Source organism: Lepus europaeus, chromosome 14 (assembly GCF_033115175.1).
Source record: "Lepus europaeus isolate LE1 chromosome 14, mLepTim1.pri, whole genome shotgun sequence".
Lineage (NCBI taxonomy): Eukaryota > Metazoa > Chordata > Mammalia > Lagomorpha > Leporidae > Lepus > Lepus europaeus.
Genome location: NC_084840.1, coordinates 65,938,600 through 65,966,209, shown reverse-complemented (window position 1 = coordinate 65,966,209; position 27,610 = coordinate 65,938,600). Strand labels below are relative to the sequence as shown.

Genomic DNA, 27,610 nt, shown 5'->3' with positions numbered 1-27,610 from the left:
GGTATAGCAAGTTGTTTTGTTTTGTTTTTAACTTGAAAGGCAGAGTTAGAGACAGAGGAAGTGAGAGAGAGAGAGAGAGAGAGAGAGAGATCGATCTTCCTTTTGCTAGTTTACTCCCCAAATAGCTGCAATGGCCAGGACTGGGTCAGGCTGAACCCCATCCCAGTCTTCCACAAAGTTGTAGGGGTCCAAAGACTTGGGCCATCTTCTGTTGCTTTCCCAAGCATATTAGCAGGGAGCTGGATTGGAAGCAAAGTACTTGAACTGGCACCCATATGGGATACCAGCTGTGCACGTGGCAATCTAACCTGCTCTGCGACAATGCCAGCCCCTTGCACAGCAAGTAAAGCTGCTGCTTGGGATGCTCACATCCTATGTTGTACTGCTGGTTGGTCTGTGGCCTGTTCAATGTAACTTCCTGCTAGTGCATCCTGGGAAGCAGATGATTATAGCTTGAGTTTTTGGGCCCCCACCACCCATTTGGGAGACCTGGATTGAATTCTACGCTCTGGATCTCAGAGTGACCCAGCCCTGACTGTTGTAGGCATTTGGGGAGTGAACCAGTGGATGGAAGATGTCTGTCTCTGTCTCTCTCTCTCTTATTGTGCCTTTCAAGTACATGGAAATAAATAAATAAACATTAAAAATTATATTTTATCAGATTTCATTTTGGCTCTTGCCAACTCATGTTTTTCTCTGTTTATATCAGATAGTTGCAAGTTTTATTCAAAATAAAGACAAGGAATGCTTTGAAAACTATGAAGTAGAAAGCAGGTTTGAAGATATGATAGATGATCTCAAGAATGCATTATAGGATGAGAAATCAAAGTGCTTTTTGGTTGCTCAGACTAATCCAAGATCCTAGTTGAGGACTACCATTTAAAGATATTTATAGAAATATCGTTTTATTGAACATTTGAAGATGTTAGCTATTTAACATTGTGTCATCGAATTTGGAGAGGATTTACCTATTTTCTAAATTCTTGATAGGAATAATTTTTTAAAAAGATTTTACTTATTTATTTGAGAGGTAGAGTTATAGACAGAGAGAGGGAGATATATAAAGAAAGGTCTTCCATCCACTGGTTCACTCCCCAAGTGGCTGCAATGGCCAGAGCTGGGCTGATCTGAGGCCAGGAGCCAGGAGCTTCCTCCCGGTTTCCCACGCAGGTGTAGTGGCCCGATCACTTGGACCATCTTGCACTGCTTTTCCAGGCTACCAACAGAGAGCTGGATTGGAAGAGGAGCAGCGGGGACAAGAACCGGCACCCATATGGAATGCCTGTACCACAGGCAGAGGCTTAGCACACTATGCCACAGCACTGGCACCAGGAATAATTATAATTATGTATAATATAAAAATATATAATATTATAATATAGTAAAATATTATTTAAAACATTATTATATACATCAGTGCATCTCAATAATCAATATATAATGTAATATGTTAACATTGATATTATTGATACATCATACATTATATTACACATAATATGTATTATATAATATATTGCATATTATACAACATATATAATTAAAATGCAGTAGTTATTCCTCCAGTTTATGGATACAAAATAAGAGGTACTTATTGTACCCTTCATTCTGCTGGGCTTGTGACAGATATTCTTTTTAAAATATAATATTAAAAAATGTCTTAGAGAGGCAGAGAAAGCGAGCACTTCCTTCTTTAAGTTCACTTTCCAGACGCCCAAAATGGCCAGGGTTAGAGTCAGGATGAATGAATCCCAGTCTCCCATGAAGGTGTCATGGGCCCAATTACTTGAACTATCATCACTCGGTCCTGGCCTCTGTGTTGGTGTAAAGCTGGAATCAGGAGACAGATCTGAGAATCAAACTCAGGCACTCTGAAGTGGGACATGAGTGACTTAACTGGAGGCTGAATGCTTGTCGCATGGCCTATTCTTAACCAATCACCCTTTCCTAATGACAGTATCTGCAGTCTTTGATTGTTTTCAACACAGCATTGTAGGTAACAACTATGATATTGTCACGTGACTGGATAACCATTTCAACCCTGAGCTTTGCTTCAGTATGTGTAATTTTAAAAGTGCATTCTCTTAAGTGAATCCTGCTTGTGTCAGTTGGCTCTTTATTTTATGTAATTTTACTTAGTTATTCATCTTCTAGTTATTATACTTCCTGAAGGTATCTCTTCTTTAGGGTAAGCATCTAAATGTTGGTAGTTTCACCGTTACCAGGATGTGCTTGCACATATGTTTGTCTTTTGTCACACACACGTATGCCTCCATATGTTCACTTCATACCTCTTCTCTTACCCTCCTTGCCTTTCTTTTTGCACTTCAGTGGATATTCCAGTGCATTTATAAAATGTGACTCCCATTTCTGGATAGACCATTTTTAGCAAATGATTTATTCTTATAAATAGCACAATTGTCTGGAATTCTAAATAAATACTGACTTTTTAAAAAAGATTTATTTTGTTTGAATGAGTTATGCAGAGGCAGAGAGAGAATCAGTCTTCCATCTGCTGGTTCACTCCCCAGATGGCTGCAACAGCTGGAGCTGAACGAGTCCAAAGCCAGTTGCCAGGAGCTTCTTCCAGGTCTCCAATGTGGGTGCAGGGGCCCAAGGACATGGGCCATCTTCTACTGTTTTCCCAGGCCATAGCAGAGAGTGGGATCAGAAGCGGAGTAGCTGGAACTCAACTGGCGCCCATTTGGGATGCCAGCACTACAGGTGGCGGCTTTATCCTCTGCACCCCAGCGCTGAGTGCATAAGTACTGACTTTTAAGAAGCTTTTAGTCTGTTCAGGGGCATAAAACATAAGGTAGAAATTTTTAAAAGCACAAGTTAAATAATCATTTCTGCCAAAAGAGATGGAGTGATTGAAGTTGTGAATTCCTAATTGAGATATAAAAGCCAACTACAGCTGGCTCAGAGAAATGGACTTCAACTATATTGTGAGTGTAAGAATAATTCTATAATTTAGACAGCTTCTAAAGTAGATGTTGTTTCATTTTATAAATGCAGAAATAACTTCTGAGACAGGAGCATGGATTAAAATTAAGTCAGACTGACTTCAGAGTTAGTGTTCTTTGGGTAACATATTTTTCATAAAAGAAGACTTCAGTGGTGAGACATTGAAAGATGAGACGGGTTTATGGGGGCAGAGAGACAGGCATTCTCAAGACAAGTGTATGGTAGAAGAAAAGCACATAGGCAATTAAATGGCAGCTTTAAGGAATACCTGATAGACTGTTGAAATTAACTTTATTAGGAGACATTTGTAAAGACAGATTTTGATTCTAGAGTGGAATTCTTGAGAATTGTGCTATTGACTTTATACCATAACCTAGTAGCTAATAAACTAACATTAATTTTTGACGATGAAGTATTTCAAGTAGTTTGTTATGTTAGTTTTGTGGTAAACTGTATAGCATATGCCTTCATGAAGTTTGCCAAATGTCAAAGTGTTTTATAAATCGCAAACTTCAAGTATAAGGAATTAGAGACTACAAAAAGGGAACAGAGGAGACTGTATATGTTCAATCCATTACATCCCACCACACAGACATCTATAGAGACTTAAATTCAGCAATAAATATATTCCTTATAGTGTCTTTGAAATAAATATGTCATTAAAATATTCATAGAATCAAAAACTTGGACCTTAATGGATGACGGAGGGAAATACTACTTTTTTTCCCTGTTCTTGTCTATTTCCAGAGTTATGAAAGAACATTACTGGTCTGTTAACACCTAGCAGTCTTCATGTGAAGAATTTTGCCCCAAGATTTATCAAGAGATACATGGGAAGTAGTAAACAGAGGGTCAGACAGACAGACACGTACACATGCACACATCCCTGTCTTATGCTGGTTCACTCCTCAGATTCCCACAACAGCCATTGTGGAGTTGGGAACTCAATCCAGATTTCCAGGATGGGTGGCAGAGATCCATGTACTTGAGCAGTCACCTGCTGTTTCCCACAGTGCACAATAGCAGGAAGCAGGATTGGGAACAGAGCTGAGACTCGAACCAGGCACTGTTATATGGTATGTGGCAGTGTCTTAACTATTGCACTTAATTCCTGCCCCTGGCTATAATTTCTCATTTTCCCTTCCTTTTTTCCTTTGGGTAGTATTTCTTGTAAGCTTTTTTTGTTTTTTGATATTGTTCTTTACGTCTCTTTAAGAAATGCAGGAATAGAAATAAATATTTCTAGATGTTCTTGTATTTTATGAGAAAAATTTTAAGGATGTGCAGGACCGATTAATCTTTGCCTGTAGAGACTAAGGTGGGGGAACAATGAGGCGGACAAGGTCAGGGATTGAGAACATGATTTCTAAGTGAATACCTTTTTATATATGCTTTTTAAATTAATAAACTTTACTTTTAGAGCAGTTTTAGATGCATATCAAAATTGAGTAGAAACTACAGAGATTCTGTGTACTCCCTCAATCCTCCTCTCCATTCTCTCCACAATTACATCATCTTCCATTGTCACCATTTTTCACTAGAATATGTATTTGTTACAGTTGATGAGCCTGCATTGACAATGTCATTTTCACCTAATGTCCAAAATTTATGTTAGGATTTACTCTTTTTTTTTTTTAAAAAAATATCCAAAAGACTCCTATTTTTTATTTATTTATTTTTTAAGGAATACAAATTTTATAAGGACAACTTTAGGAATATCGTTATTCTTCCCCACTGTACCTGCCCTCCTACCCACACTCCCACCCTTCCTCCTCTTCCCTCTCCCCTTGGGAATCCCATTGTCCATTAAGATTCATTTTCAGTTAACTTTGCACACAGAAGTCCAAATCTATACTAAGTAAAGGTTTCAACAATTTTCACACATACACACACATGCAACTTTTTGAGAGCTAGTTGTTTTTTTTTTTTTTTTTTTAAGATTTATTTATTTATTTGAAAGTCAGAGTTACACAGAGAATAGAGGCAGAGAGAGAGAGAGGTCCTCCATCTGATGGTTCATTCCCCAGTTGGCCGCAATGGTTGGAGCTGCGCTGATCTGAAGCCAGCATCCAGGAGCTTCTTCTGGGTCTCCCATGTGGGTGCAGGGGCCCACACACTTGGGCCATCTTCTACCACTTTTCCCGTCCATAGCAGAGAGCTGGATTGGAAGTAGAGCAGCAAGGTCTTGAACTGGCGCCCATATGGGATGCTGGTACTTTAGGGCAAGGTGTTAACCCACTGTGCCACATAAAAGAGAACTAGTTTTATAGTTAACCCTCATAATACTCATTGAGGACAGAGGTCCTGCATGGGGAGTTAGTGCACAGTGACTCCTGTTGTTAATTTAACATTTAACACTCTTATGTATGACATAAGTGAGCACCCAAGGCTCTTGACATGAGCTGCCTAGGCTATGGAAGCCTAGAATTTACTCTTGGCATTGTTTATTTTATAGGTTTTGTCAAATGTAGAATGACATGTGTCTACCACTATAGTATCATGTTATACTTTACTATCTTAAAATCTAATTTGTTCTGCCTATTTGACCCTACCCCCAACCCCTGAACACTGGGAGGTAAAGAAAGTGAGAGAGAGGTCTTCCATCTGCTGGTTCACTCCCCAGATGGCTGCAATGGTCAGAGCTGTGCCGATCTAAAGCCACGAGCCAGGAGCTTCCTCTGGATCTCCACTCGGGTGCAGGGTTCCAAGGACTTGGGCCAGTTTCCACTGCTATCCCAAGCCATAGCAGAGAGCTGGATCGGAAGAGGAGGAGCCAGGAATAGAAGCCCTGGCCGTATGGGATGCCGGTGTTTCAGGGCAGGGCATTAACTGACTGTGTCACAGTGCTGGCCCCACCAGTTATTAATCTTTTAGAGGTGTCTACACTGAATTTCCAGAACTTCATCAATTATAGTTTGTGCTGGTTACTTGCCAAATGTTGGCTTGTGGATTTCTGTTCTGTTAAAATTATTCTCTGTGTCCATCTGTCTGTCTCCCAATTTTGAAGGCACCACTTTGGCCTTTATTTAACCTCACTTCTCTTAGATATCTGAGATCATTGATTTTTCATTTTTCTTAAGTTTTTACTTATTGTTAGGACACAGTAGTGACTTTTGAGCTCCTTATGTGCTAGACTGAAAACTTGAATTTCCCCCATAGTCTTTAGATTTCAAACTACCTGTTTTATCTTTGAGATTACAACAACTTAGAACTTTTCAATTAAAAATCTTACAAAGATGAAAGGATTCCTGAAGGTATTTATTAAAGTGTTAATTGATTGTTGAAACACAGGTGTGCTTTTATTGAGATGTCAATAATGCTATGGTATTTTTAAGAAGATTTTATGTATTTGAGAGGTGGAGTTACAGACAATGAGAGGAAGAGAGAGACAAAGATCTTCCATCCTCTGGTTCACTCCGCAGTTGGCCACAATGGCTGGAGCTGAGCCAATCCAAAGCCAGGAGCTTCTTCCTGGTCTCTCATGCAAATGTAGGGGCCCAAGGGTTTGGGTTATCTTCTATTGCTTTCCCAGGCCTCAGCAGAGAGCTGGATTGGAAGTGGAGCAGCCAGGACTAGAACCGGCTCCCATATGGGATGCGAGTGCTATAGGTGTAATAGTAACCTGTGCCAAGCACTGGCCCAGGATACTATGGTATTACAAAGATAAACACTTATATGGGATTATTATAATTTTCTACTGCATATTATCCCATTTATCTTCTTCCTTTGGGAGGAGGCAGGAAAAGAATGCAGTTTGGATTGGGGAATGAATAAATGTGGTATTAATAAAGCTGCTAATGCTGCTAAGTGTTGTTTGCAGGAATGAGAAATAGGTAGTACCTAGCAGATTTGAAAGTATTTAAATGTTAAAGATGTTGGTTCTCCACATTGACATAGGTTTAATACAGTCTATAGCACAATCCAGCAATTTTTTTAATAGAAGTAACTTTATTCTAAAATTTATATGGTAAGGTAATGGAACTAGACTAATTAGAAGGATTTCAAAAAATAATAGAATTGAAAGAATCACTTTCCTTGATATTAAGCCTTACTACATTGCTGCCTTAAGCAAGACAGCGTGGTAGTTGTGGAGTAATAACACATAGATCACTGGAAGAGAATAGAGAGCCCAACTGTAGACTAATACAGATACTCCCTACTGATTTTGACAAGGGTACAAAAGTAATGAAATGGAATTAAGTTGCCCCAACTTGGACAAATTTTCATCTCATTTTCAATTTTATAAATTTATTCATTCATTATGAAGGTATTATTTAGTCTGAATTCATTTATTTACTTAAACTTGGGAGTAATAGTTTTTTTTTTTTTTAAGATGTATTTATTTCAAAGAGTTACAGAAAGAAAGGGGGTGGGAGGGAGAGAGACAGAGACAGAGAGAGAGAGAGAGAGAGAGAGAGAGAGAGAGAGAGATTGATTGTCTATCTGCTGGTTACTCCCCAGATGCCTGCAATGGCTGGGATTGGGCCAGGCTGAAGCTAGAAGCTAGGAGCCAGGAACTTCTTCCAGGTCTCCCACATGGGTGCTAGGGGCCCGAGCACTGGGGCCATTCTCTGCTGCTTTTCCTAGGCCATTAGCAAGGAGCTAGATGAAGACTCAAATCAGCACCCTTTTGTGATTCTGATTTCACAGGCAGTGCCTTTACCCACTATGCCAAGTACTGGCCCCCCAAATTTGGGAATATTAATGACTTAACAGCATCGTCTTGTATGCCTGACTCAGATGATTAAAATCTGTGCCAAATGTTAGGTTATGGCAAAGGAAGTCCTGATTGTAGATTGGAAAAACCCTTAAGTTATTTCTAAACTTGTTAACTAAACTTAGCAATAGATTTGATATTCAGATTGTCAGTTACCGCTTCAAAAATGCTAGCAATTACATAGCATTGTGATCTGAATAGAATAGTGGTTTAATTTTAGATGACAGTAATGAAAAGGTGAGGACTTTGTGGTGGTTTTAAGTACCACATAGATAAGCAGAGCATTGAGTTTAGTATAAAAATGCTGATATTTTCTCACCTTTATTGACTAAGGTCTAAGTTTGATTTCTGTTTCTCCTGTGTTTTTCTACAGTATTACTATTTAAACAGGGCTGTACATGTTGCCTTCGAACTTGAAGGTCCTTTTTAGAAACTGCTTTGAGAAGGGTCATTCATTGCTGGTTGATAGATTGTTCTGTCTCAGAGAACTGATTTTACAAATCATATAATGCTTTAAGGCTGCGGATTAGAGAGAATTAGATATACATATATAATCTTCAGAGATACCAATTTCTTTTTGTTAGATCACTTGTCATTTTTTAAAAGGAAATTTTTGTTTTACATTTTTTACAAGATAGGTTCTTTTTTTGTTTTTGTTTTTTTGTTTTTTTTGGACAGGCAGAGTGGACAGTGAGAGAGAGACAGAGAGAAAGGTCTTCCTTTACCGTTGGTTCACCCTCCAATGGCCACTGCAGCCGGTGCACCGTGCTGATCCGAAGCCGGGAGCCAGGTGCCTCTCCTGGTCTCCCATGCGGGTGCAGGGCCCAAGCACTTGGGCCATCCTCCACTGCCCTCTCAGGCCACAGCAGAGAGCTGGCCTGGAAGAGGGGCAACCGGGACAGAATCCAGCACCCTGACCGGTGGCTAGAACCCAGTGTGCCAGTGCAGCAAGATGGAAGATTAGCCTATTGAGCCGTGGCGCTGGCCAAGATAGGTTCTTTTGTGGAAACGAATATCCATAGAGTCAAATAATGGTAGGACTTGAAACAGGTTTTTAAAAGGGGAGAATTCTTTTGAAAGACAGGTTTTTCAGATTTATGTATTGGGCCTGAATTGTGGTGTAGTGGGTAAAGCGACTGCCTGTGATGTTGGCATTGCATATGGGCACTGGTTTTTGTACCAGCTATACCACTTTGAATCTAGCTTCCTGCTAATGACCTGGTAAAGGCAGCAAAAATGGCCAAAGTGCTTGTGTCCCTGCTAACCACTTTCGTGAGAGACCCGAAGAGGCTCCTGGCCTCAGCCTGGCCCAGTCCTAGTTGTTGTGGCTGTCTGGGAGTGAACTACTGGATGGAAGATCTCTGTGTGTCTTTTTTCTCCCTCTCTGTAACTCTGCCTTTCAAATAAATAAATAGATCTTTTAACAAAGGGGGAGATTTGTTTATTTGAAAGGCAGTTGCAGAGAGGTTAAACAAGAGAGTATGGTAGATACCTTCCATCCTCCTAAGTGGCCACAAGGGCTAGGACTGAGCCAGGAGCCAGGAATCCATCCAAATTTCCCATGTGGCTGTACTCTAATAGTAGGTGTGTGTTGGTGAGGGGAGGGCAGGCATTTACCCTGGTGGTAAAGCTGCCAGTTGGCATGCCTGATACAAAGCTTGAAAACACTAGTATTTTCCAGAGTCTTAGGAAAGTGTACATGGCACAATATTCCCATGTGCATAATATAACCCGAAATTATTCTGTCAGCAAATTATGATTCAGTGTTAGAACAGAACAGTAAACTGATGGCAACCTGAAAATGATTCAGGTTTAAAATTTATTGTGTTATAGACAGGAGACCTAAGAAACCAAGAGGCACTAGAGACTGTTGGGGGGAAAGGCACGGTTTGTTTATGCGTATGGGCTGGACTGGACTCAGTTTCAAGAGTCAAGCCCTTTGTCTTGCTCTACTTTTATACCCTAAATCAACTAGTTACAAGGCAGTTTGGGGGGTGGGGAGTGGGCACACAGCTATCTTAGCACACAGGAACCAATAAATTACAACTACAAGGCAGTTTAACGAGGCACACAGCTTCCTTATCTTAGGCATGCAGTTTAGGAGGCACATAACTATCTTAGGCATGCAGCTGGGCTTTGACAGCAAGCAAGAAGGGGTCTCTGAAGTCAGTAGCTGCCTGTCAGCTGATGGGAGGCATGTCTCTGAGTTTTAGGGTCTGTAACTGTTGGACAAAGTCTTTAAAACATTTATTTTAAATTTGTTTCATGAAGTAAAGACAAACACATTTGAAATGAATGAAAGGCTAGAAAATCTCAGCAGTGGAACAGAAACTGTAAATGAGGGTGTAGGCATTTAGCATAGTGGTTAAGATGCTGGTTAAGATGCTTGCATCCCCACACTGGAGTATCTGGGTTCACTTCCCTTCTCTGACTCCTGATTCCAGCTTCCTGCTAATGCATATCATGGGAGGCAGCTGTGATGGCTCAAATAATTAGGTTCCTACCACACATGTGGGATACCTGGATTGAATTTGTGGCTCCTGGCCCTGGTCCCAGCTGTTGGGAGTAATTGGAAAGTGAACCAGCAGATGGGATCTTTGCCTCTCAAATAAATAAATAAATAAATAGATAATTTAAAATTATAAGAAACAGTAAAAGTATCAAATGAATATTTTGGAAGAAAAATACGGTATTTCAAATAAAAATTTACTGGAAGACTCCGATAGCAGAAAGAAGATTATATAGGAATGAATTAGCAAACCTGAATATGAATCAGTAGAAATTATCCTATTAAGAACAGAGATAAAAAGGTTGAAAAAAGTTAACAAATTCTTAGGAGTGAAAAGCTCTTATCATACATGTTATTGATGTCAAGGAAGAGAATAGGAATAACAGTGCAGAAAAAAATAATAGCTCTAAACTTTCCAAGTTTGGAGAATACTTGCATCTATAGAATCAAAAATTTCAGCAAATCCCAAACAATAAAAAAATTCTTAGATAGCTACACTTAGCCATTGTAATAAAAGTATGGCATACACGAGGCTCACTTGGCTAATCCTCTGCCTGTGCCGCCGGCACCCGGGTTCTAGTCCCAGTTGCTCCTCTTCCAGTCCCGCTCTCTGCTGTGGCCCGGGAGGGCAGTGGAGGATGGCCCAAGTGCTTGGATCCTTGCACCCGCATGGGAGACCAGGAGGAATTACCCGGCTCCTGGCTTTGGATCGGCGTAGTGCCGGCCGTGGCAGCCATTAGGGGAGTGAACCAACAGAACCTTTCTCTCTCTCTCTCTCTCACTGTCTATAACTCTGTCTCTCTCTCACTGTCTAACTCTGCATGGCCAAAAAAAAGGTATGGCATACATAGGATAAAGAGAAAAGCAGCTAGAAGAAAATAGTATTTTATATTTAGGATTAAAATAATTTGTTCTCAGAATTCTTATCAAGACCATGGCAGCTCAAAAGTAATGAAATAGCATCTTTTAAGTACTGCAGAGAGAAGATCATTAACTCAGAATTCTATACCTTCTGCCAACTTCCTTTTTCAGTGAAATACGGATAAAAAGATACTTTCTGACATAGGAAACCCAGAAGAATGCATTACTTCGGGCCTTCCTTGTGAGAAATGCTGAACAACATACTAAAGAATGTCAGGAAATTATAGCAGAAGAAAATCTGAATTTTCAAGAATTAAGAAAGGGAATTAAAAATTGTGAAAATCTCAGTATGCATAAAGCACTGTTATTTTTCCACTTAAATTCTTTAAAATATATGGGTGTTTAAAGCAAGATTTATTTGAAAGAGTAGTCTGCTCAGTAATGAATATGTAACATGTATTACAACTATAAAATAATGACTGAATTAGATCCTAAGAAAATTCTAGTGTAATTATTGATCTTTTTAAAAAAAAAAAAAAGAAAAGAAAAAAAATCCCCTGTGGGGACAGAAAGAACCAAGTGTCTTATAAAGGAAAGAAAACCATCCAGTGATAAAACTTTATGACAAAAAATCTGTTGAATATTTATGGTGCCCCAGAAAAGGAAAATGTGAAGAAAACTTACTTTCATGTATAAAGGGTCAAATTGTTATCAAGTTTTGGGAAGTTGGGGAATGTTGTTCTCATGAATCCCCCCTAAGGAGTCTACTGATCTAGAAAAGTGTGTCAGACAACCAAAATAGCTAGAAAGACAATACTCTAAGGATTGGTTGCCCTTTCAATAGTAGTAGGGAAAAATAGTAGAGGGAAAAAGGTTCAAGAGTATTACAGTATTAATGACCATATGCTGTGATAGTGAACAGCTAATAGAACCACAATGGTATGGGACTAGTCAGGGAGATAAGATTAGGTTCATGAGCTGGAGGCCACAAACTCCCCATCCCCCCATGTAATCTCACCTGTATCCACCCACCTGTCAATCAGAGTGTAACCACTCCCCTTTTGGAAGTGAATAAGAAGCCTGGAGAGCACTAGGCCTGAGCTGCTTTCCTGCGCATTCCTCTTGCCTGCAGTCTTGCTTGCAGTCTCTCACCTGTGCTCTTCATCTGAGGTTACCGACAACCCCTAGAAGCAGCTGGTATGGAGTTCCCCATTCACCCTTCTTGGCCCACACATTCCTGTGTCTTCTTCTCACTTTCCAAATAAATCCTAAACCTTACCGTGTTGAATGTCTTGTTTGAGCCAGTGCTTAGAATTCTTCTCTAGGTAGACGGCAAGAACCCGAAATATTAAATTTTGGCCTAACTTAGCCCATAGCAATAATAGTAGTGGGAGCAGGGTGGAGAGGTAGGCATTTACCTTAGCAGTTAAATTGCTGATTGGCATGCCTGTATCCCATTTTCCATTTTAAGAGTGCCTGGGCTCAATGCCTGTATCTGGCTCCCAACTCCTGATTCCTGCTAAGACTGCCCATAAGAGGCAGTAGATGATAGCCAAAGTAGTTGGTTCTCTGCTTCTCAGGTGGGAGACCTTGGTAGAGTTCCAGGCTCTGGGTTTAGTCTGCCTCAGCCCCAACTGTATATGATTTTGGTGAGTGAACAGTGGATGGAGGCTATTTCCCTGTCTGCCTCACAAGTAAAACCTTTAAAAGATTAAGGGCCAAAAAACATTCCTAAAACATTAAAATGTCATACCACAGGAGCAGGCATTTATTAGCATAATTATTAAGATGCCTATGTCCCATATCAGAGTGCCTTGGTTTTTTTCCAGCTCAAAGCTCTGGCTCCAACTTTCCATTAATGCAAATACTTGAGAGGCAGAAGTGATAGCTCAAGTAATTGGGTTCTTGCCTCCCACTTAGGAGACCTGTGTTGAGATCCTAGCTCCTGGCTGGCCATTGAGGACATTTGGGGAATCAACCAGTGGATGGGAGCTCTTATCACTCAGGCTCTCTCCCTCCCTCTCTCAATCTCAAATAAGTAAATTAAAAAAATTTTGAAATGCAGATGAGGGTAACTGAGAGAATAATTATTAACTGTTTTCAATAACCAAGTTAGTGGTCATAGTGTAATTGTCAAAATTTTGAGATTGTTATATATATAATGTGAAATTAAAAAGTGATTATAAAATAGTTGATCTCCTATATCCTTAAAAAGTAGGATTCTTGTTGTGCAAGAAAGGAGTGTTGATATAATATAGATGATAACTAAAAACCCTATTGTCCTGAATTTGAATTGATGTATTAGTATGAACTTCTGTAAGTGAAAATGACTAGAAATAACTACCATCCCTGTTGACATGTTATAGTCCTCAAATATCACTTCCCGCTGTGTGGGAGCAGTCTTAGAGAAACTGCTGATTCTAGATCTAGATAGTAAATATGTAAGATGAGCCTGTTTCTCTCTCCCTCCCCTCTCCTCCTCTTTCTCTCTCTCTGTAAAGATTTGTTTATTCATTTGAAAGAGAAATCTTCCATCTGCTGGTTCATTCCCCAGATGACCACAACGGTTTAGACTGGGCCAGGCTGAATCCAGGAACCAGAAGCTTTATCCAGGTCTCCCATGTCAGTGGCAAGGGGCCAAGTACTTGGGCCATCTTCCATTGCTTTTCCATTATGCTTTTCCATTAGCAGGAATCTGCACTGGAAGTGGTGCAACTAGGACACCCATAAGGGATGATGGTGTCACAGGCAGTGGCTTTACCCGCTCCTCCACAATGCAGGCCCTGAGCCTGGTACATCTTGTCATACCAAATAGCAAGTAAAATTTCAGAATTTCAGACACTTTCAGAGTCATGTCAGAAGGATTCAGGAGTCAAATAGGAAAGTCAAATAGGGGTAGTAGTAAAAGCAAATTGAAACCCATCAAATATGTTTAAATTGGTGAGTTTATGATAATATTTATAAAACAGATTCATTCAATTTGGAACAACTATATTGGTACTACAGATTGTCAGAAGACTTAGGAATCTTATTCCCAAGCACTTAAAAAAAAAAAAAGAAGATTTATTTATTTATTTGAAAGGAAGAGTTACAGCAAGGCAGAGGCAGAGAGAGAGAGAGAGAGAGAGAGAGGTCTTCTCTCCACTGGTTCACTCCCCAATTGGCCACAGTGGCCTGAGCTATGCCCATCAGAAGCTGGGAGCCAGGAGCTTCCTCTGGTGCAGGGGCCTAAGGACTTGGGTCATCTTCTACTGCTTTCCCAGGCCATAGCAGAGAGCTGGATTGGAAGTGGAGCAGCCAGGACTCCAGCTGGCGCCCATATGGGATGTTGGCAGTGTGGGAGGCAGCTCTACCCACTAAGCCACAGTGCTGGCCTCTCCAGCACTTTTGGAAGTAGAATGATTGAGTCTGTCTTTCCACACTTCTATCTTTACTCCCTCCTTTCCTCACTGTCTGCCTGTTCCATTATAGATTTAGGGAATTTAAAATATAATGCATAAGATAGATTTATGATGGTAATTTTTATTAATCTCCTCTCCTTAATGTTCATAATGTTTTATATAATGTGGTTAACTCTGAGACAAAATCTAATACATTATAGAAATAGTAATAGAAATAGATCAATCCTATTTTAATAGAATTTGTTGATGAAAATATCACATATTTTAAAGTTTTTTTCTTGTATCCTTTGTTGCATAAGAATTTCATGAAGGATAGGAATGTGTTGGTCCTTCACCAGGGATTCAGGCTGAGTTCATCTCTTTCAACTCAGATTTGTTGGTATGATTGAACAGTTATCCTCTTGGTATGTGTAAAACATTGTTTTTACAATGAATTACAAATACTTTGAGGCCTGAGGCTTACTCAAAACTCCCTTCAGTCTTTCAAAGGCCCTGGTCACATTTCAAAATTGGAATTTTTTTATGCTGTTAATGGAGGAGTTATTTGTAGAATGCTCTAAAATTGCTAAGAACTAACTAATGTTATAGTTACATTTTTTTTACACTAGAACTTACAAGTGATCTCAGGATGTGTACCGTTATGGAATTGTATATAAAGTTATTGTATGGCAATCAGTTTGCTATTTCAGTACCTGTGAGGAATTTGAGGCAACTATAAAATTAGAAGGAACATTGCTAAAAGAGTACTGTGACTTCTGACACCTATTCTAAATTAAGTAGTGATTCCCAAAATCACTCTTGTTCTCAAACTATGAGTTGCAAATTAGGGAGAAGTTCCAAAAACTATCCTCTGTTTGGATAATTTTTGCAAGATTCACAAATTCACTTACAAACTGTTGTAGTCATGGCTTATTATTACATGGAAGGGACACAGATGTAAATCCGCTAATGGAGAAGTGCATAGGTTAGAGTTCAAAAGTACCAAAGACAGTTACCCTCATACTTTCTTGGTAGTTAGGATAGCTCAGCATCCATATATGAGTGTGAGCATGGAGTGTTGCTAACCAGGGAAGCCTGACTGAAACTTGGGTTTATAGTTTTTTGGGAGGTTTGGGAGAACTCACCTACTATCTGTGACTGGCCTTACTCTTCAGCCATTGTTAGAAATTGCACTGGTACTTTTAGTCTCCAGTCTCTTTTAGAGGCAAAGTTTAAATTGCATGGCCCAAATGAAGTATACTTGTCATAAATTACATTGTTAAATTGTTTGACAACCAAAGACAGGTCAGTCATATTCCAATAACATAGAGATCATCTTCCAGTAGGTGAGGAGAAAGACCAGATCACTCTGGGTAAGATTAGTTCTTTAACATTCAGAACCATCCCCTGGTCTTTTGCCAAGACCTTTTAACAGACATATTTGTCTGGATATCTGCCTTTAAAAGAGCAGGACTGCATCTTAGGGAACGCCAGCATTAGGAAAATGGGAATCACTTTCCTGGGGAAGGAGGAACCAGAAAAGTAAACTGGAAAGAATTGGTTTTAGTGGGAAGAAATAGAGGAGGAAATGGTATAGCTGGGAGAATAATCAGCAGTTATAAGTTGTCATAATCAAATCATTATGGATCTCAGACTGAGAAGATTTTCCTGGATTTGGTAATTCAAAGGTCATGAATCATTTTTTTAAAAAAATTATTTATTTGAAAGGGAGATTTTTCCATCCACTAGTTTACTCTTCAAATGGCCACAGTGGCCAGAGATGGGCCAGGCCAAAGCTAAGAGTCAGGATCTCCATCTAGGTTTCCATTGTGGGTGCCAGAGGCCCACGTACTTGGGCTATCTTTCACAACTGTCCAAGGCAAATTAACAAAAATCTGAGTTGAAAGCAGAGGAGCTGGGACTTGAACTGGCACTTCGATATGGGACATGGTTGTCCCTTTGCTGTTCTAACTTGCTGAGCCAGAAGGCCTGTGCCATTAGTCATCTTAAAGAATATATTCAGTGTAATGATTGGGGATAGAAAAGCCAAAAAATTTTTTTTGCACATTTTTTTTCAAGCACTCAAATTCCTTTTAAAATCTGATTATACATTTTGGCTATAATGTACAAACAAGAAATTAAATAGGAGCAAATGCATTAATGATAGATAACTTTATGCCTATTGTTGTGTGGGTGACCCTTGGCTAACATTTGTTCAGGTTCTTGTCTCCATGTATGAAAGAATTCAAGGAGGAGATATAAAATTGTACAGGAAAGCAGGATTTATTTAAAGGAAAGGAAAAGTACACACTCAAGGATTAAGTTCAGGCAAGTTTGAGAGGGAAAGAACATGAAACAAAAAACCCTTCAAGTTCAGGCCATTCTTTTATACTATTGGAAGACATAATGGGTGGTATCTGGGGTGGGGCTTAATGGAATATTCAGAGGGTAGAATTTGGGATGGGGCTTGAATGTTGCTCATTTCCATGCCCTTTTTGAGAAATCTCAGAAGTGTCACAGCCTCAGTTCCATGGTAATTCTGTCTATGATAAATTTATTAATAACCTAAATGTCATTGTGGGGATACAGTCTGAAGCCATATCAGATATTTCTACTACTGCTAATTCTGAGTTTTCAACATTGTAGAACTTGTGGTTTCGTTACATTGAAGTGAGGCTTTGAAGATACACAGAACTTGAGAGTCAGCAGTACATAGAAAGGATTGTATGGAGATTGGAGTTTGGGTAGTCAGTGCAGGAAAAGGGAATTTGGTTGGTACCAACTGGGCTGTCATTTGCCCTGGCCATTTTTGCATCAGCTGGCCAGGGCTTTTGCACAGGCTGGCTGGAGCTATTGTCATTTGGCTGTGGCTGCTGCCTCAGTTCCTTGGTCCTATGTATGTACCTGCCCATATCACTGTGATTTTAATTTATAAAGGATTTTTTGGGGCCTGCGCTGTGGTGTAGCTATGGCATCCCATATGGTTTGAGACCCAGCTGCTCCACTCCTGATCCAGTTCTCGGCTATGGCCTAGGAAAGCAGTGGAAGATGGCCCAAGTCCTTTGGCCCCTGCACCTGGGTGGGAAGCCCAGAAGAAGCTCCTGGCTCCCGGCTTCAGATCAGCTCAGCTCTGGTCATTGTAGTCATCTGGGGAATGAACCAGCGGATGGAAACCCCCACCCCCACCCCGTCACTTGCTCTCTCTTCCTCTCTGTAGATCTGCCTTTCAAATAAATAAATCTTTTAAAAAAAGGATTTATTGAATACTTACTGTAAAATATTTTCTAGGAGGCCTTTAATTTTTTTCCTATGTAGCATTTCCAAAACCTGTGTCAGTGATCCAGTTACTTGCAGAATTTAGCTACCCTTGTTTGATCTTGGCTCCTCTAGATTGACAGAAAAGAACTTTTTGGGTTTGACAACACTGTTAATGAAGTTTAAATGTAACTTTTTATTTTTTTAAAGATTCTTGTTATTTCTTTGAAACACAAAGTTACAGAGAGGGAGATAAGGCGAGAGCTTCTATCCACTGACTCATTCCCCAAATGGCTGTAAAGTCCCGGAGCTGGGCCAGGCTAAAGCCAGGAGCCCAGAACTCTATCTGGGCTCCCACATGGGTGCAGGGGCCCAAGCACTTGGCTCATCTTCCTTTGCTTTCCAGGCATATTAGCAGGGAGTTGGGTTGGAAGTGGAGAAGCCAGGACTTGAACAGGTGCTTATATGGGATACTGGTGCAGGTGGAGGCCTAACCCAGGGCGCCACATGCCAGCCTCGATTGTTTTTTACTCAGTTTATACTGGAGAGCTCTATCTATTCTTCCACTAACTTGACTCTCTCCTCTCCCAAAGTTTGAATGAACTATCTGTGCTTTTATACTTCTCAGAATGTCATTGTGGGGTAATTAAGAACATTCTTTACTCAGATGGTGTTTGTTGGTCAGCAGAGGCATCCAGACTCTCACAAACTTTAGGAATGTGAAACTACGGACTTTGTTCATGTTCACCTATGTTTTAAACCTGGATTGCCAAAAGAATTATCTCTGTATAGGTTTGGACCAGTTAAAATCATACTGTATTTTGTATTCCTTCTCTCCAAACATTTTCCTTTTTGCCACCATGAAATTAGATTTAAATGAAGATGATAGACAGTTCTGAAGGGAAAAATGAAGCCATAAAAGGCTAAGATGTAGTCATTAATTGAAAATAGAGGGGGCCAACACTGTGGCACAGCGGATTAACACTCTGGCCTGAAGGTGTGGGCACCAATTCAAGACTCAGCTGCTCCACTTCCATTCCAGCTCTCTGCGATAGCTTGGGAAAGCAGTAGGAGATGGCCCAGGTCCTTGGGCCCCTGCACCTGTGAGGGAGACCCTGAGGGGGCTCCTGGCTCCTGGCTTTGGATTGGCGCAGCTCCGGCCATTGCGGCCAATGCAGAGTGAGCCAGCGGATGAAGACTCACTCTCTCTCTCTCTCTCTCTCTCTCTCTGTATAACTCTGACTTCAAATAAATAAATAAGTCTTAAAAAAAAAAAAAAGAGGATGGGGCATGTTTTTTTGTGTGTGAAGTGATAAAGTACATTACCTTACATTCATTTTAGGCATTCCTTTTGCCTGGTAATTTAGGCCATAGTCAATTCCAGCTAGATGGGAAAGTCATTTTTTCTTCTATGCTGTGAATTCTTTAAATTCTACTTCATGTCAGCATTATACTTTGTCTCACTCCATCCCAAAACACAAATAAAACCTAAATATTTTCAAAACAGCAGATTACTAGGGGGCATAGCTCATCCTCCTAAGAGCTCATTAATTCAGAAAGTTAAGAATGTTTCCATCTGCCCAAATAGTGACCATTTTAAGAGCCAACAGACTCCCTTTTCAGCAAAGGAATAAAATGAGGGAGGATGTGGAATGAGCCAGTAGATAACATATTACATTAAATGTATAGTTGTATTCCCTGTTGGACAAGCAGAGACCAGTTAGTATTGCTACATTATAGTGTTTGTCTATGATCTTTATACCTATTAATAAGCTATTTTGGCTGAGAAATATTGCTGACTACAGTGATCATATAGTGGCTTACTCATACCTCCACCCCTTTTTAAAAAGATTTATTTATTTGAAAGGCAGAGCAACAGAGAGAGAGGGAGAGAGAAAGCAAGAAAGAGACGGACCTTCCATGTGCTGGTTCACTCCCCAAATGTTCACAACAGTCAATTCTTGGCGGGCCACCCAAAGCCAGGATCCAGGAACCCCATCTGGGACTCCTGTGTGTATGGAAAGGGCTCATGCCTTCCCAGGAGCATTTACCCGTGAGCTGGGTCAGAAGCAGCACCCCAATAAGGGATCACAAGTAGTGGCTTAACTCACTGCAACATAATGCCAGCCCCCAGTCAAAATGTTTTTATAATTTTTGATTAAATGACTCATATCTTATACACATGCATTTTGATTTTTGATTAATTTTAATCAGGTAGTTCTATGTATAATAAAAATCTACCTTAGGTAGTACCATAAAAATTATATTGAAAAGTGGTCTATCCCCAATACTTTTACATGTGTCCCCAGTGGCAGCCACATTCAGTTCTCTCAAGCTGTGTTTTTTTAACATTTAACCTACCTCTGATGTTTACAAGGACTTTTATTGACTGACTGCTGTGGTAGTTGAGGGGTTAGCTATTTGTATTCCTCTTTCTACTTTTCCTTCCTGCATTTTCTCATTATGATTTTATCCTTATTCTTCTCTATAGTTAATGCTCACATTATTGAAATGTTATATTGTTTATTGCTGAATTAAGAAATGCACTCTAGTTGTTTCTTTGTAACTGTTGCTAACAGCCTCTCTTTTTTTCTTATTATGTTTTCCTTTCCTATTCACCAAGTATCTAACAATCACTTTTCAAGTATTCAAATATGTGATATATAGTCAGTTTAGTTTCTGTCTCCCACACAGTTAGAATTTAGCTTTCTTTGTTCTCATATGTATATTTTCTGTCTTTAAAAATTTTAGTGACACTTTTTGTCTTTTGTTGTCTTTTCTCACATTCACTGTGGCTTCAGCCTTTTTTTTTTTTTTTTTTTTTTTTTTTTGACAGGCAGAGTGGACAGTGAGAGAGAGAGAGACAGAGAGAAAGGTCTTCCTTTGCCGTTGGTTCACCCTCTAATGGCCTTTTAGTTCTTACTTTGTTTTGTACTTTTTGGAAGGAGCAAAGATAGACGTGAACATTTTCGGGCTAGAGATGAAGGGATAAGAAGAATGTTTTCTGTTTTCTACTTTTATGTACTCCCACTGTTTGTAGCATTATAGTTACTTCAGTATTATGTATATTGTAAATGTTTAATTAATGCTTCTTGAATGTTTTTCTTACAACATTCTCATCCCATCTCTCACTGTACCCCCTGTCATTTTATGGAATCCTTTCCAGCTGCAAATATTTAGTACAAGAACATTATTTGTTGATTTAAGAGAAAAATGTGATGAGAGTAGTTTTGATCTTTGACCCTTTGTGTTTTATTGATTTATTGAGTCTGTTAACAGTTTTTGAAACTCTGGCTATTTTCCAAAGTGTGAATTTTTTTTTAAATTCAAGTAAGGCTTCCTTATGGTCCTTTTTAATTGATGGAATGAAAGTGTTAACATAATTGGGTTTCTAACATGATTTTCCTGCCATTTCCTTATGTAACTATACTTTCCCTTTTATGTTGCTTTCACCTTGGAGCTAAGAACATGTAGTGCTATAAAGTCAATCTTTATTCCTTGACCCCTTTCATTGGGTTTCTACTGTGTTGTTAACCTGCCTATGCTCTGAGGTTGTAAGTCCTTTCTAGGAAACCCCACCCACCTGATAGTTTTGTGGCTTGTTCTTTTTTCAAAAAGTTAATGCATGAAACTCAGACTGCAGGCCAACAGTTGTTCATCATAGATACCACATCCTTCATCTCATGAAGGAGCCCATCTTTTCATATAAAGATATAACAGTTTTATATAAATATATTGTAGTTTACTCTCTATTCTTGTATTTTCTTCTCCCAATGAAGAAAACGGTGTAGAGAAGAGTTAATCTGCATATCTGAAATAGAAATTTATTACAAAAGTTGCAATTAAAATAAATTTCTCTATTTTTACCATATATGGCAAGCAATTAAAATTTTTAATACATAAATGTAAGAGAGGGAGCTGACGCTGTGGAGTAGTAGGCTAAGCCTCCGCCTGTGGTGTCAATATCCCATGTGGGCACGGTTCGTGTCCTGGCTGCTCCCCTTCTGATATAGCTCTCTGCTATGGCCTGGGAAAGCATAGAAGATGGCCCAAGTGCTTGGGCCCCTGCATGCACCTGGGAGACCTGGAAGAAGGTCATGGTACCTAGCTTTTGATTGGCCCAGCTCTGGCTGCTGTGGCCATTTGAGGAGTGAACCAGCGGATGGAAGACTTTTGTCTCTGTGTCTCCCTCTGCCTATCTGTATCTCTACCTCTCAAATAAATAAAATCTTTTAAAAATAATAATTCCAGTTGGATTGGACGTGGAGCAGCCGAGACTCAAACCTGCGTCCATATGAGATGCTGGCACTGTAGGCAGAGGCTTAACCTACTGCACCACAGAGCAGGCTCCTAAAAATATTTAACCTAACAAATAATCAAAGAAACCCCGGTAACAATTAGGTATTTACTGTTTTTTTTTCCCTATCAGAATGGCAAGGAGTAAGTGACTGATTCTACCTAGTGTTGTCATGGATGTGAGAAACCAGGTACTTTTCTTCAGTGGTTTCTGTGTTGAAAATGGTAAAATCCTTTTTTCCTTAGCAGTTAGATAATTTCTCTCAACATTTCAAAAATATCTATCATTTAATCCCAATTTAATATGAATTTATCTTAAGGGAAATGTCTATGTATTCATAAAAATGTATGTAAGGAGCTTCCTTGCATATAAGGTTGTTGATTATAGTGTTTTCCTTAGTACTGAAAAACTGAGAATAATGGAAGCTTTCAGGAGCAGGAACCTTGTTAGGGAAATTCTGGCACATACAATGATATAGTATGAAATCACTAAACATTGTAAGAATTGCTTTTTCCAGCAAGTGTTCTGTTTCATCAAGCTTCTGATTTTGGAATATGCCAATATTTCAAGTACTATAAGAAAACAATACTGCTTATTATCATTGTAAATTGCCATTGATTTTAAAATGTACTAATTTCAAACATGTTTAAGTGTAGAAATATGTATGTTTTAGAGTTGATTATTAATTTAGCAGCTACTGTATACAGTGTACTATACAGGGCACTAAGGATTATGTGCAGTGAGTGTATAGTTTATAATAGACATGGCACTTGCCTTGGTAGCTCTTACAGTATAGAGGGGAGATAAGTATTAATCAGCCAGTTACACAATTTATGTTATTTTTTTTTTAAGAGGTCTTATTTTTTTGAGAGGTAGAGTTACATACAGAGAGGAAGGGACAGACAGAAAGGTCTTCCATCTGCTGGTTCACTCCACAGAAGGCTGCAATGGTTGGAACTGCGCTGATCCAAAGCCAGGAGCCAAGAGCTTCTTCTGGGTCTCCCACGTGGGTGCAGGGGCCCATGTATTGGGCCATCTTCTGCTACTTTCCCAGACCATAGCAGCGAGCTGGATTGGAAGAGGAGCAGCCAGGACATGAACTAATGCCCATATGGGATGCCAGCACCTCAAGTGGAGGCTTAGCCCACTACACCACAGCACTGGCCCAACAATCCATTTTAAATTACATTTACGGCTTGTATACACTGCACCCACAAATATGTAAATTGTTGCTTAAAGTTTTAAAAATAAAAAAATTAGGTTTGTTTTAGAAACCACGAAGGATGACGACTGTGGATATATAAATTGGGTGCTTGTCTATTCTGAGGCATCAGAAAAGGCTTTCCTAAAGTTAACATTGAATTACAATTCTGAAGATGTTGGAAGTGAGGTAAAGAAAGAGCCTTTTAGACAGAGAGCATTTGTCAAAGTTTTAGTTGGAAAGGTATATAGCATGTATGTTTAAAGATGAGTAGAGTGTGGATAGAGCTGAAAGCACGAGAGGCAGTATCATGAGGTGAATCCAGAAAATGTGGAGGAACTTGCATACCAGTTTGGAATTTTATCTTAAGAGGCACTGAAGGGGGCTGATGCTGTGGTGTAGCAGGTAAAGCGGCTGCCTGCAATCTGGGTCAGGTTCCATCTGCTCCACTTCTGATCCAGCTCTCTACTATGGCCTGGGAAAGCAGTGGAAGATGGCCCAAGTCTGTGGGCCCCTGCACCCGCGTGGGAAACCTGGAGGAAACTCCTGGCTCCTGGCTTTGGATCCGCTCAGCTCCAGCTGTTGCAGCCATATGGGGAGTGAACCAGTGAATGGAAGATCTTTCTCCCTCTCTCTGCCTCTGCTTCTCTGTCACTCTACTTTTCAAATAAATAAATATTTTTTAAAAAAGCACTGAAAGTTTTTAAGCAGGAGAATGAGATGAAAAGATTTGTGTGTGCAGGTTATACCATGGCTCTGGAGTAGAAAATATATTGATTAATGGCAAGAATGAATGTAGAGGTAAGTTGGGAGGCAATTAAACAACTTGAGCAAAAGTTAATAGGACTTTGACTATAGAGATAGTCGGAGATTTAATAAATATTTGTAAGACATTTAGAAGGTAAAATTGATAGGATTTATTGTCAGTGATGTAGATGGAAAGCAGAGGAGTGATAGGTTAAGAGACTTCAGGCCGGCACCGCGGCTCAATAGGGTAATCCTCCGCCTGCGGCGCCAGCACCCCGGGTTCTGGTCCTGGTCGTGACGCCAGATTCTGTCCCGGTTACCCCTCTTCCAGTCCAGCTCTCTGCTGTGGCCTGGGAGTGCAGTGGAGGATGTCCCAGGTGCTTGGGTCCTGCACCTGCATGGGAGACCAGAAGAAGCACCTGGCTCCTGGCTTAGGATCAGCGAGTGAGCTGGCTGCAGCGGCAGCCATTGGAAGGTGAACCAACGGCAAAGGAAGACCTTTCTCTCTCTCTCTCTCTCTCTCTCTCTCTCTCTCTCACTGTCCACTCTGCCTGTCAAAAAAAAAAAAAAAAAAGACTTAAAGAATGTTTATTTGTTCCCTGACACATCTCATTTCTAGCTTGCATTTCCATTGGCCAAGATGGGGAGCACTAGAAGAGACTAAGATTTTGTTGCAAGGAGGTTATTAAGTTCAATTTGAGACAGTTTGGAATTCTTACAGAATGGGGCATGGGCAAGTTGCTTTATAATATCCTTGCGGGTAAAAATGTCTGTATGAATGAAAATCTACAAACTTGTTAAAGAAAACATTGATAATTTAAAACACACAAGAAGACTGAATGAGAGGCAAAGTCCAAAAATGAAGTCAAGAGACAAGTGATCGAAGGAAAAAAAGACTTGCAGCTCATATAATGAGCAAAAGGCAATATTCCTAACATAAGAATTATTCCTGGAAATCAGTAAGAGGATGACTACAGTGTAGAAAAATAGGCAAGGGACATTTCCACAGAAATACAAATAGCTTCAGAGTGTATGGAGAAATGAAGTTACTGATAGTACAAAAATTAATACTAACTTCACTGCCACTTTTTACCTAGAGATAGGCAAACTACCCAAATGCAGAATATTTTCACATCATGTTGCTGGGAATGTAAATTGATTCAACTATTGTGGTGGGCTACTTTGGTTACATCATTCAAAATTTCAAATGCATTTTTTTTTAAGAGAAAGCCCACATTTAGAATTTTATCCTGAAAACATCCTTACACCATGAAGTTTGTAATAGGAAAATAGTTTAGAAAATTTCAAGTGTTGTTCAACAGCAAATCCATTAAGTAAATTTTGCCATGAGCATATTAGAGGATCTTGTGAATCTATAAAAAAGAATGATGGCTCTAAAATTTGTTGTGTGCATAATACATTATTTATATAAAAATAAGATACTTATATGCTTGCTTTTATATACATAACAAAAACTCTGAAAGGATAGTTAAGAAAACAGAGTCATTGGGTTGGCAATGTAGAATGGATAGATGGGAGATGTGAGGAGTAATTTGCAATGTATGCCTTTAATTTTTTTTTTTTTACAAAAATGTGTTCCAGTTCTTCTGCAAAGTCAACCCTTATTATTAAGCAAGTCCTTTGTGTTGTTATGACCTATAGTACATGAGAATTTATCTGTAGTTAGGTTAAAGGGCCAGAAAATATATTTTTCCCTTACGAATATCAAAGGCTTGAGGATAATATTTTTATAGCTATAAGGTAATTATGATTCTTTGTGCAAATTAGGCATACCATTGAAACCTATGTAAATCCAAAGAAAAGATGACATGATTAATTTAATCAGAATGACAGTTACCAGAGAAGTTTTTTATCTTGTGAAGAATTCTGAAATTATGTGTTTTAAAGAAAGTTTTAATGTAAATCACAACCAATATTTATATCCATGTGATAATTGGATGTTCTTACAGTGCTACTTTGAAAAGAAATTGAGATTTTTCAAACAGGTTATTTTACCAAGCAACTAATTATGTTTATTTTTTCCCCAACTAAAAATGAAATATACTTATTTTTTCAGAGACATTAAACCTGACAATATATTGATGGATATGAATGGACATATTCGGTTAGCAGATTTTGGTTCTTGTCTGAAGCTGATGGAAGATGGGACGGTAAATAAATATAAATCTAAATTATTTTGCTTGTAGATATTTCCTTTGCTACTGTGTTCTTTATGTATTAGAAATAGTTGATTTATGCTATTCCTCAATCCACTCACTTGTCTATGTTCCATCTCCTTCCACAAAATCACTTCTTCACACTAGGGCATATCTTTAAAGTCAAAAGTCATTCTAGCACTTTATATTAATGACCTTAAATATTTTTTTAACTTTTATTTAATGAATATAAATTTCCAATGTACAGCTTATGGATTACAATGGATTCCCCCTCCCATAACTTCCCTCCCACCCGCAATCCTCCCCTCTCCCGCTCCCTCTCCCCTTCCATTCACATCAAGATTCATTTTCAATTCTCTTTATAGACAGAAGATCAATTTAGTATTTATTAAGTAAAGATTTCAACAGTTTGCACCCACATAGAAACACAAAGTGAAACATACTGTTTGAGTACTAGTTATAGCATTAAATCAAAATGGACAGCACGTTAAGGACAGAGATCCCATATGAGGAGCAAGTGCACAATGACTCCTGTTGTTGACCCAACAAATTGACACTCTAGTTTATGGCGCCAGTAGCCACCCTAGGCTGTCGTCATGAGTTACCAAGGCTATGGAAGCCTTCCAAGTTTGCCGACTCTGATCATATTTAGACAAGGTCATAAAAGACAGGGTGAGGATAGTAACCAATGATCCTAAGAGTGGCATTTACCAGGTTTGAACAATTATACGGCATTAAGTGGAGAAGAGGACCATCAGTACACACAGGTTGGGAGTAGAGCCATTGGTGGTAGAGTAGAGGTTATGATTACAAAGGAATGAGGCCCAAGTGTGCTAGACAGGGTCTAGAACAAAGGACAGAGTCATTATTAGAGGAGCTAAGAAAGGTGCTATCTAAGCTACAATTAAGTTTTCTGATTGAGAGGTAAATAGAACCTGACAGAAGGGGCCTGGTAATAATTTCGTGGGCTTTAGGCCTTGTAAGTTAAGAGGCCCAGACCTATCTATCTCTTCACATGGGGTACATCCTAAGGGAGGTGTGAACCACCTGAGGGAAGGCACCCTGTTGACTTTCATTACTTAGCTGGCCTGGGAGGAGAGCTGGCCGGGTAAAGGCAGGTGGCATCTCTAACAAGAAATTTAGAGTTCTGCCTGCAATGTTGCTGACCCTACTTGACCATCCCCTCAGCTGCAGTGGTCACTTTGGAAGTTGGGCTGAGTGAAGGGCTTTTCAGCTTAGAGCCAATAAGATCTGTGGCTCTGACCTGGGCATCCTTCGACTCCAGGGCAGGTCCATTTCCAGTGATCCAACTCTTGGCAGAACTGCCAGGGCTCTTCACAAGCTGACTTCTGCTGAAGCCCAGGCTTACCACATTGAAAGCCACTGCAGTGGACTGGCCTGTTGGGTCTCCTTGAGGGCAGATCACTGTACAGAACAGCCATTAATAGGCCTGCCATCCATGGCTTCTGATGCCGAGCTTTCTTTTCCTCCTGGTTTGTGTT

At 39.6% G+C, this 27,610-nt stretch overlaps 1 protein-coding gene across 4 annotated transcripts in view; it reads left to right on the top strand.

The window, feature by feature from the left end:
* CDC42BPA (CDC42 binding protein kinase alpha) overlaps positions 1-27,610 on the top strand; it is a 352,518-nt gene that overhangs the window by 125,999 nt on the left and 198,909 nt on the right. For all 4 annotated transcript variants that reach the window (XM_062210852.1, XM_062210850.1, XM_062210853.1 and 1 more), the window contains exon 6: positions 26,009-26,102. In XM_062210852.1, coding sequence (XP_062066836.1) covers positions 26,009-26,102 — 94 coding nt within the window. The remainder of the gene's footprint in view (positions 1-26,008; positions 26,103-27,610) is intronic.